The following is a 13,204-nucleotide window of genomic DNA, read 5'->3' on the forward strand; positions in this document are numbered from 1 at the left end:
TGATTGTCGCCAGCATTCAGTCTTCAGAAGCATGCCCTATTAACCCATTTTGCTCTATGACATGCTATCTAGGACAGACCGGGTGTGTGAGAGAGTGTGTGTGTTTCCATTGGCTAGGGCCGTGACACAGATGCAACAGCCTCAGCATCTATTGATTGTCATGCAGCTCTGTTTGCTGTGTGGCTGCCAGTCCGCTGGCGTAACCCAGAACTTTTTCTGGTTAGCGAAGCAAGCCGCTTTGTACGACGCAGGCCCCAGCCTAAGCCACAGCCACTCTGATGGCCTAGATGTGGTCTTCTATTCCATCATGTTTATGCAGGCGGTTAATAATTCCTCTTTCCATAACAGTTTGTGGATTTCTCATTTTAACATTTTGTTTGCTTTTTCTTGTGTGGATTTATGTATAACTGTCATAAATGGCTCAGATTTTTTATTTTTTAAAAAGCTAACCAGTGTAAATATTTTATTCTAAATGAATAAAATAAATATTGCTGAGCCCGAGGTTCCCCACCCGTGGGAGAGGGAGCTGCAGGCATGAGTCACTGGGCTTGGCCCACAAGTGTGGCACTGCCCCTGATAGGGCCCAGCATAAATAGAGCCCCACAACACACCATTATTCCCAAGCCCAGCTGAGAGGGAGAACAAAGCAAGAGAAACCCAAAATGAAGTTCCAGGTTGCAACTGCTTTCCTCGGCCTCTGCCTGCTGTCTCTGCGCAGCACCCAAGCTGCACCTGCGGTAAGAATGAACAAGGCAAAATCCTGAGAGCCCAGGTGGTGCCCGGGGGGGGGGGGGTCAGTGTGTATGCACAGATTGCTAAAACTTCCTAACGAATCTGTAGAAATCAGGGGTGTGTTTCACAGTGTCGGCATTTGCTAATGTTGTGCTTTGGGGCACAGGAGCCAGTAAGGAAATATCGGGCAACTCTAAAACACAGTTACTGAAATAGTACATTCCAGGAGTGACCATCCCAATTTGCTATTTCTGTACTTGTGAATTCACTCTTCTTCTTCCAAGGGTTACAGTGCAATGCTCTACCTAATCTTCATATTTATCATATTCTAAAAAGAAGAACCTGAAACTCTTCTACATAGCCCTGGAAGCACAAAGTTAATTGCTGGCTGCTCCTGGGCTCTCCACTGTGATGGAGTTTTGTGTGCCCCCCCCAAACCCTCTCAAAACTTGTCTTGTAGGTTTCCTCCTCGAGATACTTTGAGGTTTTTATGGCCTCCTAAGACACACAACCCCTTCATGGATCACTGCCTTGTCATGGCGAAGGGACTTGAATAACTCAGAGACTCTATGAGCTATGCCATCCAGGGCCACCCAAGACGGACAGGTCATAGCCGAGAGTTTAGACTAAATGTGATCCATCTGGAGAAGGAACTGGCAATCTGCTCCAGTATTTTGCCAAGAAAACTCCACAGACATAAAAAAGGAGAAGCTCTGAGAAGAAAACGAGAGTTTCCAAGGCATGCTCTGGTTCATGGGGTCACGGAGAGTCGAACACGACTAAGACGACTAAACAACAACAAAGACTCACAAATCTCATTTCCCACTTAAAGATAAATCAATAGATCACAATGCGTTTTTCTGAAAGCACTGCTAAGATTTTTCATTTTCTCACTGCATTTGGAATGCCTTTTTGCAGAGTTCACCCAAATGTCATTTTTTTTTGGTTGGCACACACCATTCTCCCCCTGCTTCCATTGGCTAGCAATGCTGCCTGGTCAGGGATACTTTGGAAGATGCAAAGGCAGCTGCTGTTAGCGGCATATGCAGAAGGAAGGAAGGAAGGAAGGAAGGAAGGAAGGAAGGAGGAAGAGACATTTTGTTATTGGCAGTGCTGCCTCACTTTTGAGAAACTGGTGGAGAATTTTCCCTTTCTTGGAAGAAATTTAATGAAACAGTCCCCAAGAGGGCAAAGCACTTCAATAGGTCACTTCTGCAGCATCTCACCCCATGTATGAAAGGAGGCAGGGATGAGGTCGCTGGCCAGCATATTACAACTGGAGGTCATGATACTATTTATCTTCCTCTTGAGCAAGTGGCCATGAATCCCCTTGTTCTTAATGTGTCTAGTTTGCTCCTTTGCTTTGCTGAGGCCTCACATCCCTTATGGAGTGCAAATTTGGCATCTGGAGCTTTCCTTGACTTGAGAGTAAAAATCATCAGAGCAAACTTTACTTGTTGAAATTCCGCATGCCTGGCAGACCACTAACTGCAAAGGGTATGGGAGCTCCACCAGGATCACCACAGCCTTCTGTGAGCCCTTGCTGCTTCTCTGTTTCCCTTGCTTGGTGTTTGCTTCCCCTGCACCCCTACAACCACAAACACTTCTCTGCCTTTAGGTCCACGTGCAAATCTTGCCCAAACTTTCATCCCAGACCCCAGTGCAGTCAATGCTGCTTTAGGGAGATGCTACAGTCCTCCACCTAACAGAATGCTCATTCTGTTCCCTTACAGAATGGAGGCAGCTTTGATGGCAACAATGTAGGATCTGGAAGCTTCAACAACAATGGAGTAAGTACCCCAGAACTCCTCTGTGTTTATCAGTATTCCCCTTTCCACTATATGTATAAAAATATTTTAAAGAAATGCTAGCAAACATTTCCACTGAAATGTTTCCTTTTGTTAGGTACCCTGCAAATTGCTATATATACCATATATATATATATATATATATATATATATATATATATATAAAAAAAATAAAGGATGCATTTGCTTAATATAAGGATGCATTTCCACTCAAGCTTAGATCTCCATTCATACTAGTCCTTCCATTGTGCTCTAGCATGTTGTTCCAACTCAGGGAGGGACTTCAGCTCACTGCTTGGTGCTTTGCATGCAGAAGGTCCCAAAGTCAATCCCTGGCATCTCCAGGTAGAACTTGGAAGCTCTCCAGCCTCAAGCCCTTGAGAGATGCAACCAGTCAGTGCACAAAATGCACTGCGTGGGTGGATGATCGGGAAGGGTGTGTGCATATCAAGAAACTAAGCTCGTGTAGCAAAGTAAACAAAACAAAACAAAACAAAAACTCCACATATTTATTTCTATGCTCACTTTTGTCTCTGGCCCCGCCCACCACTTGCACTTGGCCGCTGGAAGGTTGCCCAGAATGGAATGTGGCCCTCAAGCTAAAAGTGTATTCCAGCCCCAGTGAAGACAGTATTGAGCTAGATAGACCAATGTTGGGACTCAGTGTAAGGCAGCTGTCTATCTATGTAGAATGGATAGATCAGATAGCGGTTTTGATGTCTGAGAGAGGGAACTTGTAATCTGGTGAAATGTGCACTCTCCCAATTATAAATCTGGTGGATGTTCTTAATTTCTGGTTTTTCTTTTATGTTTCAGAACGATTACGAGGGATTAGGAGGAGTAAGTATCAGCAAGGGTGTATACATGATCCATCTCATGTAGCATTTCCCTAAAACAAAGCTGGAGAACCTGTGGGGCTCCAGGTATTGTTGGACTACAATTCCCATCAGCCTTGACCACTGGCTATGCTGAGCTAGGGCTGGTGGGAGTTGGGGTCTACCAGCATCTAGAGTTGGGGTCTACCAGCATATGCCCCCATCCTGCACTCAAATGTTATCAGCAGCACCTGCTCATTGAATTCTAAAAAAATATTCAAAACCCCAATGACAGTTCAAGTAGCAACTGAACAGAGAAATGTTGGCTGTTCCTTTGGATTACTCAAGCCCTCTAGAAATAAAAAATACATCAAAATTTGGGCAACGGTTGGCGAGTACCCACTGCGCTGGGTTGGGGTCCATATGGAGAGTTGAGGTGAATGTAGAGATAGGAGAGAAATATTATTCCATTCTCATTTAAAGGTAAACCTACCTAATCCATACTTTCCTAAACACTATATAGTCCAAAACACAGCCATCCTTCAAAATTCTTCAAATTTTCTTTCTTTCATTTCTCCAAAATTTGCAGTGCAAAAAACCACATGCCAATGTCAGCTGTGCATATACATGCATATTTTAGTTAAAGTAGCTACAGAACACCCCCCCCCCAGAAATATCTGTAAGGCAAAACTGTGTGCAATGGTTCAGAGAAAAAACACCAAAATGCTGATTGATTCTCATGAGAGCTGCTGTTGGCTTTTAAAATGCAGATTAATCTGGAAGAATGGGGAACTGAATTTAAGAAAGCAAGAGAAACCAAACTTGACAGAGGTTGCCTTTAAAGGGGGATTAAACAAATTGATGGAGGAAAAGACTATCTGGAGCTAATAGCCATGAAAGGGTTACTCTTGCTGCCCAGACTTCCATCCCAGACCCGGATCCAGTCATTGCTGTTTTAGGAAAGGGCTTCTCTTTCCAGCCCTCCACCTAACAGGATGCTCTCTTCTTGCAGAATGCACACAGTTTTGATGGCAACAACGCAGGATCTGGCAGCTTCAACAACAATGGAGTAAGTCATAGAATTCCTATGTGTTTTCTGCTGATCTGTATTTCCTCAGCCAAATAATGGTCTTAAAAAAATAAATAAGGTAGCAAACATCGCCACTGATTGTGCTTCCTTTGGTAACTTGCAGATGATTTTTTTAAAAAGATGCATTGGCTTAATAAAAAGATCATTTCCACCAAGCTTAGATCTCCATTCATGCTAGTCCTTTGTAGCATGTTGGCCCAACTCAGGGAGGGACCATGGCTTAATGTTTAGTGCATCCACTTTGCGTGCAGAAGATCCCAGGGACAATCACTCAGATATTCAGGGAGGGATTGGAATGTGCTCTGTATGAAACCTTGGAGAGCCACAACCAATTAGGGCCCAATATACACTGCCTGGATGGAGGATAAAGGGCTGGTGAATGTGAATAGATTAACACAATAATAAAGTAAAATGCACATTTATTGCTCTGCCCACTTTTGTTTCTGGCTGTGTCCACCACTGGCTTTTGTCCCCTGGAAAGTTGCCCAGAAAGGAATGTAACTTGTTGTAAATAGGGTATCTGGGGATGCTCTTAATTTATTAATTTTCTCCCCTGTTTTCTGTTGCAGAACGAGTTTTGGGTGTATGGAGGAGTAAGTATCAGCAAGCATATGCATGATCCATCTAGCCTTGCCCTAAAACAGAGATGGAAAACCTGTGGGCATCCAGATATCATTGGACAGCAGCTCCCGTCATTCTGGACCCAGGGATCATGGAAGCTGGAGTCCTTAAGCATCTGGAAGGCCACAGGTTCCCCACCCCTAAGTTAAAGCAACCCTAATCCTACAGATCAGCTGGTGGTTAGAACACGAAAAGACCCTGTATTGACTCAAAAGTGTTCAGCGCTGGGTGCACCCAAAGTGATTGAAACTGAAGCCAAAGAAGATATTTGCTTAAGTTAGCATTGCTGTTCAGTGGCTACTACCCATTCCACTTGTTAGGTGGGTGCGGACTCTGATGAGAAACAGTTTAACAGAACATAGATAGAAAACCTGAGGTTTTCAGGTATCTGTGGGTCCTTGCTCTCAGCTTCTTATCTGCTTCCCTTGCTAACTGTTTGACACACACACAGAGAGAGACAGAGAGAGAGAGAGAAGGTGGGTCACATCCAAATCCTTCCAAGAGTTCCATCCCCGATCTGATCCAGTTATTGCTGTTTTAAGAAGGGGCTCCTCTTTCCAGTCCTCCACCTAACATTATGCTCATTTTGTTCTCTTGCAGAATGGAGGCAGCTTTGATGGCAACAATGCAGGATCTGGCAGCTTCAACAACAATGGAGTAAGTCCCCTCTGTCTTTTGTGATGATCCATATTCCCCTTTCCTCAAATAATGGTCTCTTTTTAAACAATGGTAGCAAACGTTCCCACTGATTATGCTTCCTTCTCTTTGGTACCCTATTATTTTTAAAAAAATAAAAGGATACATTGGTTTAATAAAAGGATGCATTTCCACCCAAGCTTAGAGCTCCATTCATACCAGTCCTTCTACAGTGTTGCCCCAACTCAGGGAGGGACCATGGATTTATGGTTAGTGCATCTGCCTTGCATGCAGAAGGTGCCAAGACAATTGGTGGCATCTCCAGGGAGGTCTTGAAAAGTGCCCTGTATGAAACCTTGGAGAACCACAACCAATTAGGGCACAATATACACTGCTTGGAGGATGGATATACAAGGTTGTATGAATATGAAGAAAATATATTATAGTAATAAGGTAAAATGCACAGTCATTGCTCTGTCCACCTTTGTTCCTGGCTGTGTCCACCACTGGCTTTTGTTACCTGGAAAGTTGCCCAGAAAGGAATGTAGCTGTTGGTTTGAAGAAGGTTCCCTGCCCTGGTGCAGACAATATAGAGCTGGATGCACTAATCTGACTTGACACAGGACAGGGCTGCTTCCATAGAACCATAGAAGTAAAATGGGTAGATTGCAGTAAGAGAGCTATAACTTTTAGTCCAGTGAAATGTCTTCTCTGCTTGTTATAAATTAGGTATCTGGGGATGCTCTTAATTTATGACTTTTCTCCCCTGTTTTCTGTTGCAGAACCAGTATGGGGGGAATGGAGGAGTAAGTATCAGCAAGCATGTGCATGATCCATCTAGCCTAGCATTGCCCTAAAACCAAGATAGAAAACCTGTGGGCATCCAGATTTCATTGGACAGTGGCACCCATCATTCCGGACCCAGGGATCATGGGAGCTGGAGTCCTTCAGAATCTGGAAGGCCACAGGTTGCCCACCCCTAAGTTAAAGCAACCCTAATCCTATAGATCAGCTGGTGGTTAGAACATGAAAAGACCCTGTATTGATTCAATAGTGTCAGTGCTGGGTGCACCCAAAGTGATTGAAACTGAAGCCAAAGAAGATATTTGCTTAAGTTAGCATTGCTGTTCAGTGGCTACTACCCATTCCACTTGTTAGGTGGGTGTGGAGTTTGATGAGAAACAGTTTCAGAGAACGTAGATGCCCTCAGCTTCTTATCTGCTTCCCTTGCTAGCGCACATACACACAGAGAGAGAGAGGGAGGGAGAGGGAGAGGGAGAGAGAAGGTGGGTGGAGAGCTTTTCTACCTTTGGGTTCACATCCAAATCCTTCCAAGCGTTCTATCCCTGACTCTGATCCAGTTAATGCTGTTTCAAGAAGGGGCTGCTGTTTCCAGTCCTCTACCTAACATTATGCTCATTCTGTTCCCTTGCAGAATGCAGGCAGCTTTGATGGCAACAGCGTAGGATCTGACAGCTTCAACAACAATGGAGTAAGTCCCCTAGAATTCCTCTGTGATGATCCATATTCCCCTTTCCTGAAATATTGGCCTCTTTTTTAAAAATGGTAGCAAACATTCTCACTAATTATGCTTCATTCTCTTTGGTAACATGCAGATTATTATTATTTTAAATACATTGATTAAAAATAAAAAATGCATTGGCTTAATAAAAGGATGCATTTCTACCCAAGCTTAGATCTCCATTAATGCTAATCCTTCTACAGTGTTGCAGCACATTGTCCCAACTCAGGGAGGGACTATGGATTTATGCTTAGTGCACCTGCCTTGTATGCTGCAAGTGCCAGGGACAATTGCTGGCATCTCCAGGGTGGGCTTGGAATATGCTGTGTATGCTTCTGCTTCTTGGAGAACCACATCCAATTAGGGCACAGTATCCATTGTCTGGGTGGTAGGTAGAGGAGATTGTGTGAATATGAAGAAACTACTTTGCAGTATTACGGTAATTTACACACTTATTGCTCTGCCCACTTTGTCCCCTGGAAGGTTGCCCAGAAAGGAATGTGTCTCATCAGTTGAAAAATGTACCCTGCCCCAGTGTAGACAGTATTGAGCTAGATAGACCAATGGTCTGAGCTGATACAACAATAATAATTTATTTAGATTTGTATAATATCCTTCATATGAAAATGATAGGATGATTCACAACATAAAAATAAAAATAAAATAAAAAATGGGAACACGAGATGCATTTTAAAGCAAAATTAGAGATGGAATCTCTATAGACTACAGCAACTCCCCCTCCCTGACCCTCAAGTCTGCCCTGATGCTGCGCCAAGTACCTAGGTGGGCACAGCTCGGTGTGACCAACTCCATCTACTTATCCACCATCACTGGATGCAGACCAGGTCGTCTTCTTCATCTACAATCAGATTGTGGATGAGGGAGGTCTGATTCAAGGCTGACCTGTCATTCAACAGCATCAGCCACAGACCCAACGGCTAGATGATAGGACAACCACAATTCTCCAAGTTGGAGGGAGGGCTGGCACATAACACCATCACTAACTGCCTGTTCTGTTTGCCTGGCAGCTTCCTGCGTATAATGGATAGATCATATCGTAGATTCTCAGTGATAGAACTATTGATTTTAATCTAGTGGAATATGTACCCTGCTAATTATAGACTGGGTATCTGGGGGGTGTTCTCAATTTCTGTTTTTTTTTCTGTTTTCTGTTGCAGAACCAGTTTTGGGCATATGGAGGAGTAAGTATCAGCAAGGGTATACATGATCCGTCTAGTCTAGCATTGCTCTAAAACAGAGATGGAGAACCAGTGGGCATCCCGATAATTGTTGGACAGTAACTCCCCTCATTCCTGACCACTGGCTGTGATGGCCCAGGGATGTTGGGAGGTATAGTCACCCAGAATCTAAAGGGTCACAGGTTCCTCAACCCTGGGTTAAAGCAACCCTAAACTTATAGAATATTTTTTTTGAGGGGGGACTGTATAGCTTGAGTCAATAGTGTGAAGTACTGGGTACACCCAAATTGATTGAAACTGAATCCAAAGAAGATGTTTGCTTAAATTAACATTGATGGCTGGGGACTGCTACTTTCTCCACTTGTCTGGTGGGGCATGTACTCTGGAGAGAAAGAGTTTAGCAAAGAGGAATGCAGATAGAAAACTTGAGCTGTGCATCTGTCTAGGAAGCTACAAGCACGTGCCTTTTTGCCTCTGAAGGAACTCCCCCTGCTTTAAACACTGCCCTGGCACTCGTCTCTCCCCCCCCCCCCTTTCTGGCCTGTGTTCATTCTTGCAGGCAGGTCCCAGGTTGAGGTGTCCCTGGCAAGGTGGCCTCCTCCTGCAGTGGAGGACACCCTGGCTGCCCTTTTAAAATTCCTCGCACAGTGCTCCAAAGCAAAGCTATGCCAGCACTTTGCAGCAAATTGAAACAGTGGGCAGTTCCCAGTCACAGCCATCCACTGTGGAGAGCCTGGTTCCAGTATTGGTGACAGGTACAGGCACCTCCGGCACCTCCTTGCTGAACTTGTATATTTGTAGGTATTACCAAATGCCATAAGGGTATAATGCTCTCTCAAAGGAAACTGACCCCGTAAAGCTCCTTGCCACGAGAGAACTGCAGATCACTAATATATCCCCTTGTATTCTGTTTACAGAACAGTGGAAGTTTTGATAACAACAATGCTGGTGACAACAGCTTCAACAACAATGGAGTAAGTACCAGAGATAAGCCAACTTGACCATCTTGCTTGTACATTCGCTTGTCACACCAGTTATTCTCTTGGGCTGGCAACTGGCTACTTAAGACAGCCAAGCTTTGGGATCATCTTACACAGGGGCGGCCCCCTCTTGCCTTCCCGATGTTGCTGGACGACAGCTCTCATAATGCCTGATCATTATCCATGTTGGCTGGTACTGATGGGAGTTGGAATCCAACAACATAAGGGCCTCAATCCTGCCCTAGCATTTGAAATCCCCTTGGGGAATACTTTATAGAGTCATTTGCCTTCTCTATAATCAAACACACATACCTCAGCCTGCAACAAAATATTTCATAGTATCTCTTGGATGATCTCTGACATTGCCAGCTATACAGCCCCCCCACCACAAAGAAAATGTTGACAGCAAGCCTGGGCATTTCCAAGACAGCAATGAGAATGAATGGTTGTGAAGCGGCAGTTCTGTAGGGGTGGAATAAACAGAAGCTCCCACTGTCTAGTTACATCGATCCATGCACCCATGGATTCTCTCTCTTCCAGAATTCTTCTGCCACACATGAATTAAGGTTTCTATAACAATTCAAAACATAGCACTCCCTTGTGGAGCCTGGCAGCACTCTTCTTTTGATATTCCCTTTCAAATGCTCTCAGTTGCATCAATCACCATCTGTTCAAATGTCAAGCCTGTTTGTCTTTTACAAAAAAGAAGAAGCAGTAATTTTGACAGGCAGTCCCCAGAGTCCCACAGCCTAACCATGTAGCATAACCACCAATGCGAGATCTCATGTATCATGTGGATGCCTATCTTTTTACCCTGAGTACTTTCTAAGTATTACCTTTTTACCCAAGCATTTCCCAGGTACTCCATTTCTACACTTTGTACTTTATTCTCCATGCTGGGCATAAAGGGTAACACTTAATGACTTCACTTTATGCCATATTCCAAAAAATCTTGTGAGTGAGAGGAACTAGATCAGAGGTGAGGAACCTGTGGCCCTCTAGGTATTGTTAAAATCCAACCCCCACCAGGCCCAGCCAGCAGGGCCAGTATCCAGGGAAGATGGGATTTGCAGTCCACCAACATCTGGAGGACCAGAGGTTTCTCCTCCCAGGTCTAGATCTTTTTTTATGGATGGTATCTGGAAAAGAACCCTCAAAGTGATTCCCCCCCTTGCCTAACTGCAAATGCATACCTGAACATGCCGCCTAAGAGTCTGTAACTACATATTGAAAAACCACAAATTTGGATTAGTAGCTGAATGATCTGTCAATGTTTTGCCTTGCAGAATAATAATGATGACCCCATTGTTTGGGTGAGTATTAGTAATGCTGAATCTCTCCATTAGGATTAGGGTTCGATGGCATGGCTGTGTCATTTTGTTGCCACAGTATCACTGGAAGCATACAGGGTTGCCTTTGCATAAACAAGAGAAATAGATGCATCATGCCACCCAAGCAGAGTGTTATGGGATGGGGGCAGAACTAATGTATTATAAGAATGTAAGAGTTGTCTTGGTGAAATAGGTCGAGAAATAGGCTAGGTCCATCTAGCCTAGCATTTTGTTTCCAGTGGTGACTGGGGAGTTAACAGTGAAATAGGGATGTAAGGGATGCTTGTCAAGTCAAGCTCCCATCTAGTCTGGCATTTTCAGCCTATTAAGGGAACAAACAGAGGATGCTGTCTTATACCAAGTCAGATACATTGGCCCACCTACCTCCCTATTGTCTACATTGACTGGCAGTGGCTATCTGGGGTTTCAGAAAAGGGGGTTTCTCCCAGTCATATATGGAGATGCAAGGGTTTGAACATGAGATCTTCATGCAAAGTTGATGGCCTACTATTGAGCAATGGCTGTTCCTTGGAAAGCTTGTTGTGGGGGAAATTGGAGGAAAGACAGCCACATATCTAAGTCTGTCTAAGCACTTTGAGCCCACCTTGAGAGTGGGGTAAAAGTCTAGTAGCTAGCTAGAAAGACGCATACCTTCTCCAAATATTCAGGAAAATGTATGAGCCACAGATTAGTACCCTGATTTCATAATATGGTGGTTTTTACTGAAAGAAAACCTTTTTGTACCTGTGACAGACATCTGTCGTGTGCCGTAGCGCCCAGTGCAATGTGAGATGAGGAGATTTAGAGAGACAGACATATTGGGGAGAGCTGCCCTATCGGGTCTCTCTTGGCATTTGAATTCTAATGTGTGTTCCTTTTCTTCTTTTGCAGTATTAGACACCCAGGAAACTACTGCAAAACAGTGCCTTCTGCCCCTTTTTGTTTCGTAAATGAATCTCTCTTGTGGGATCTTTCCTTGCTGCTGAACAACCAAAACCTTTTATTGCAAATAAAGAACCTTGGCGTCACTTGTTGATCAATAAATCTGTTTGAGTATTCAGTTATTCCATAGCAACAAACCCAATGCATTGCATGAAGACTGAGTCTTCCTGGATTAATCCAAAAGTACTGTATATCTCAGGGTGGAGTCAGGTGAATTGGACTGGCCAAGTTATTTTGGCCCTTGAGACAGAAAATCCTGCAATCCAGGCAGTTGGATTAGGATTTCATGAAAGGGCAGCAAATTGTTAACTAACTGCTTAATTTAATACTAATGTATTCCATTGATACTCCCATGGAGAGCTAACAATTTGCTGCCCTTTTATGAAATCTACATCCAACTGCCTGAGGTGGTGACTTCACTCTGACTAATGCTAGGGTCAGCCTTGCATGCCTCTCTATGAGTGAAAAATATATTTCTGACATTCTTCTTCTATGTAAATATAACTGAGTGACTGGAGAAGGAGATGAATGTGGCAACAACTCTGGCCCTAACCTTTCCCCATTTTCCTTCTGCACCTTCCTAGTTAATCAGACAATAATACATCTTTATCAATGTCCAAACAAATCCAGCCTTATAGGTGAATTTGCTGACACCCTCCCCCAAGCTTTTTTTCACCTCTGCCTTCCACAGACCTTAATCTCCACATCAAGTTCCTCACAAATACTCAGTTTGATCTTATGCAAACCAGCTTTCCACCCACCTTCAGTAAATAAGAGAGACTTGAACAAATAAGGAAATCTGAGAGGTGGAGTGGTTTGAAAGTCGCATTAAGGTGGCAACCCTAACCCCATTTACTGGGGTGTAAGGCCCATTGAATTCAGTGGGACTTCTGAATAGGGATGGGAGAGAAATTCGATTCATTTCGTATTTAACTTTGCACTTCATGAAACAATAACCAAACAGAAGCGCCCCCCTCCTTTGAAATTGTCACTTTCATGAATTTTGTACTGCAGTTCTCCAGCCATAGAATTAAAGGACCCCTGGATGGTTTAAGTCCAGTCAAAGGTGACTATGGGGTTGCAGCGCTCATCTTGCTTCAGGCAAAGGGAGCTGGCGTTTGTCCACAGGCAGCTTTCCAGGTCATGTGGCCAGCATGACTAAACCACTTCTGGCACAATGGAACACTGTGATGAGTGCCTCAGTGCACTGAAATGCTATTTACCTTCCTGTTGGTACCTATTTATCTACTTGTGCTGGTATGCTTTTGAACTGCTAGGTTGGCAGAAGCTGAGAAAGAGCAATGGGAGCTCACCCCGCTGCGCGGATTCAAACCGCTGACCTTCCAATCAGCAAGCTCCATGGTTTAGACCACAGCACCACCCACATCTCCTTTCCAGCCATATAATGCATGCTCAAATGCAAATAAAAGTGTGCAAACAAATGTATACATCTGTGGAAGGCAATGTACAAAAATGCATTATATTAGGGGCCAGCTAATCCCTGTTTGTGAGTAGACACAGTGAGGCT

At 44.0% G+C, this 13,204-nt stretch overlaps 1 protein-coding gene across 5 annotated transcripts; it reads left to right on the forward strand.

The window, feature by feature from the left end:
- Positions 1 to 568: 568 nt before the first annotated feature.
- On the forward strand, positions 569 to 11,778 carry LOC310768522 (uncharacterized protein). 5 transcript variants are annotated; one of them, XM_083626656.1, is made up of 12 exons: positions 569 to 737; positions 2,466 to 2,522; positions 3,357 to 3,380; positions 4,368 to 4,424; positions 5,015 to 5,038; positions 5,667 to 5,723; positions 6,485 to 6,508; positions 7,138 to 7,194; positions 8,403 to 8,426; positions 9,341 to 9,397; positions 10,690 to 10,716; positions 11,626 to 11,778. In XM_083626656.1, exons 1-12 carry the CDS (start codon positions 663 to 665, stop codon positions 11,629 to 11,631), a joined length of 489 nt encoding a protein of 162 aa, XP_083482782.1. In that variant the 5' UTR covers positions 569 to 662; the 3' UTR covers positions 11,632 to 11,778. The 5 variants fall into 5 exon arrangements, with proteins under 5 accessions (XP_083482782.1, XP_083482783.1, XP_083482784.1 ...); XM_083626657.1 differs by lacking the exon at positions 3,357 to 3,380 and having other exon boundaries at positions 582 to 737; positions 2,466 to 2,546; XM_083626658.1 differs by lacking the exon at positions 6,485 to 6,508 and having other exon boundaries at positions 582 to 737.
- The last annotated feature ends 1,426 nt before the right edge of the window (positions 11,779 to 13,204 follow it).

This window comes from Podarcis filfolensis (genome assembly GCF_964270895.1).
Source record: "Podarcis filfolensis genome assembly, chromosome: 8".
NCBI classification, from domain to species: Eukaryota; Metazoa; Chordata; class Lepidosauria; order Squamata; family Lacertidae; genus Podarcis; species Podarcis filfolensis.

What these genes read in the sequence shown, in the direction of transcription:
- LOC310768522 (XM_083626656.1), top strand. Translation starts at nt 663, where the DNA reads ATGAAGTTCCAGGTTGCAACTGCTTTCCTCGGCCTCTGCCTGCTGTCT. An exon ending in GCAGCTTCAACAACAATGGA is followed by an intron (nt 5,724 to 6,484) that starts GTAAGTCCCCTC and finishes TTTCTGTTGCAG; the next exon opens with AACCAGTATGGGGGGAATGG. An exon ending in ACAGCTTCAACAACAATGGA is followed by an intron (nt 9,398 to 10,689) that starts GTAAGTACCAGA and finishes TTTGCCTTGCAG; the next exon opens with AATAATAATGATGACCCCAT.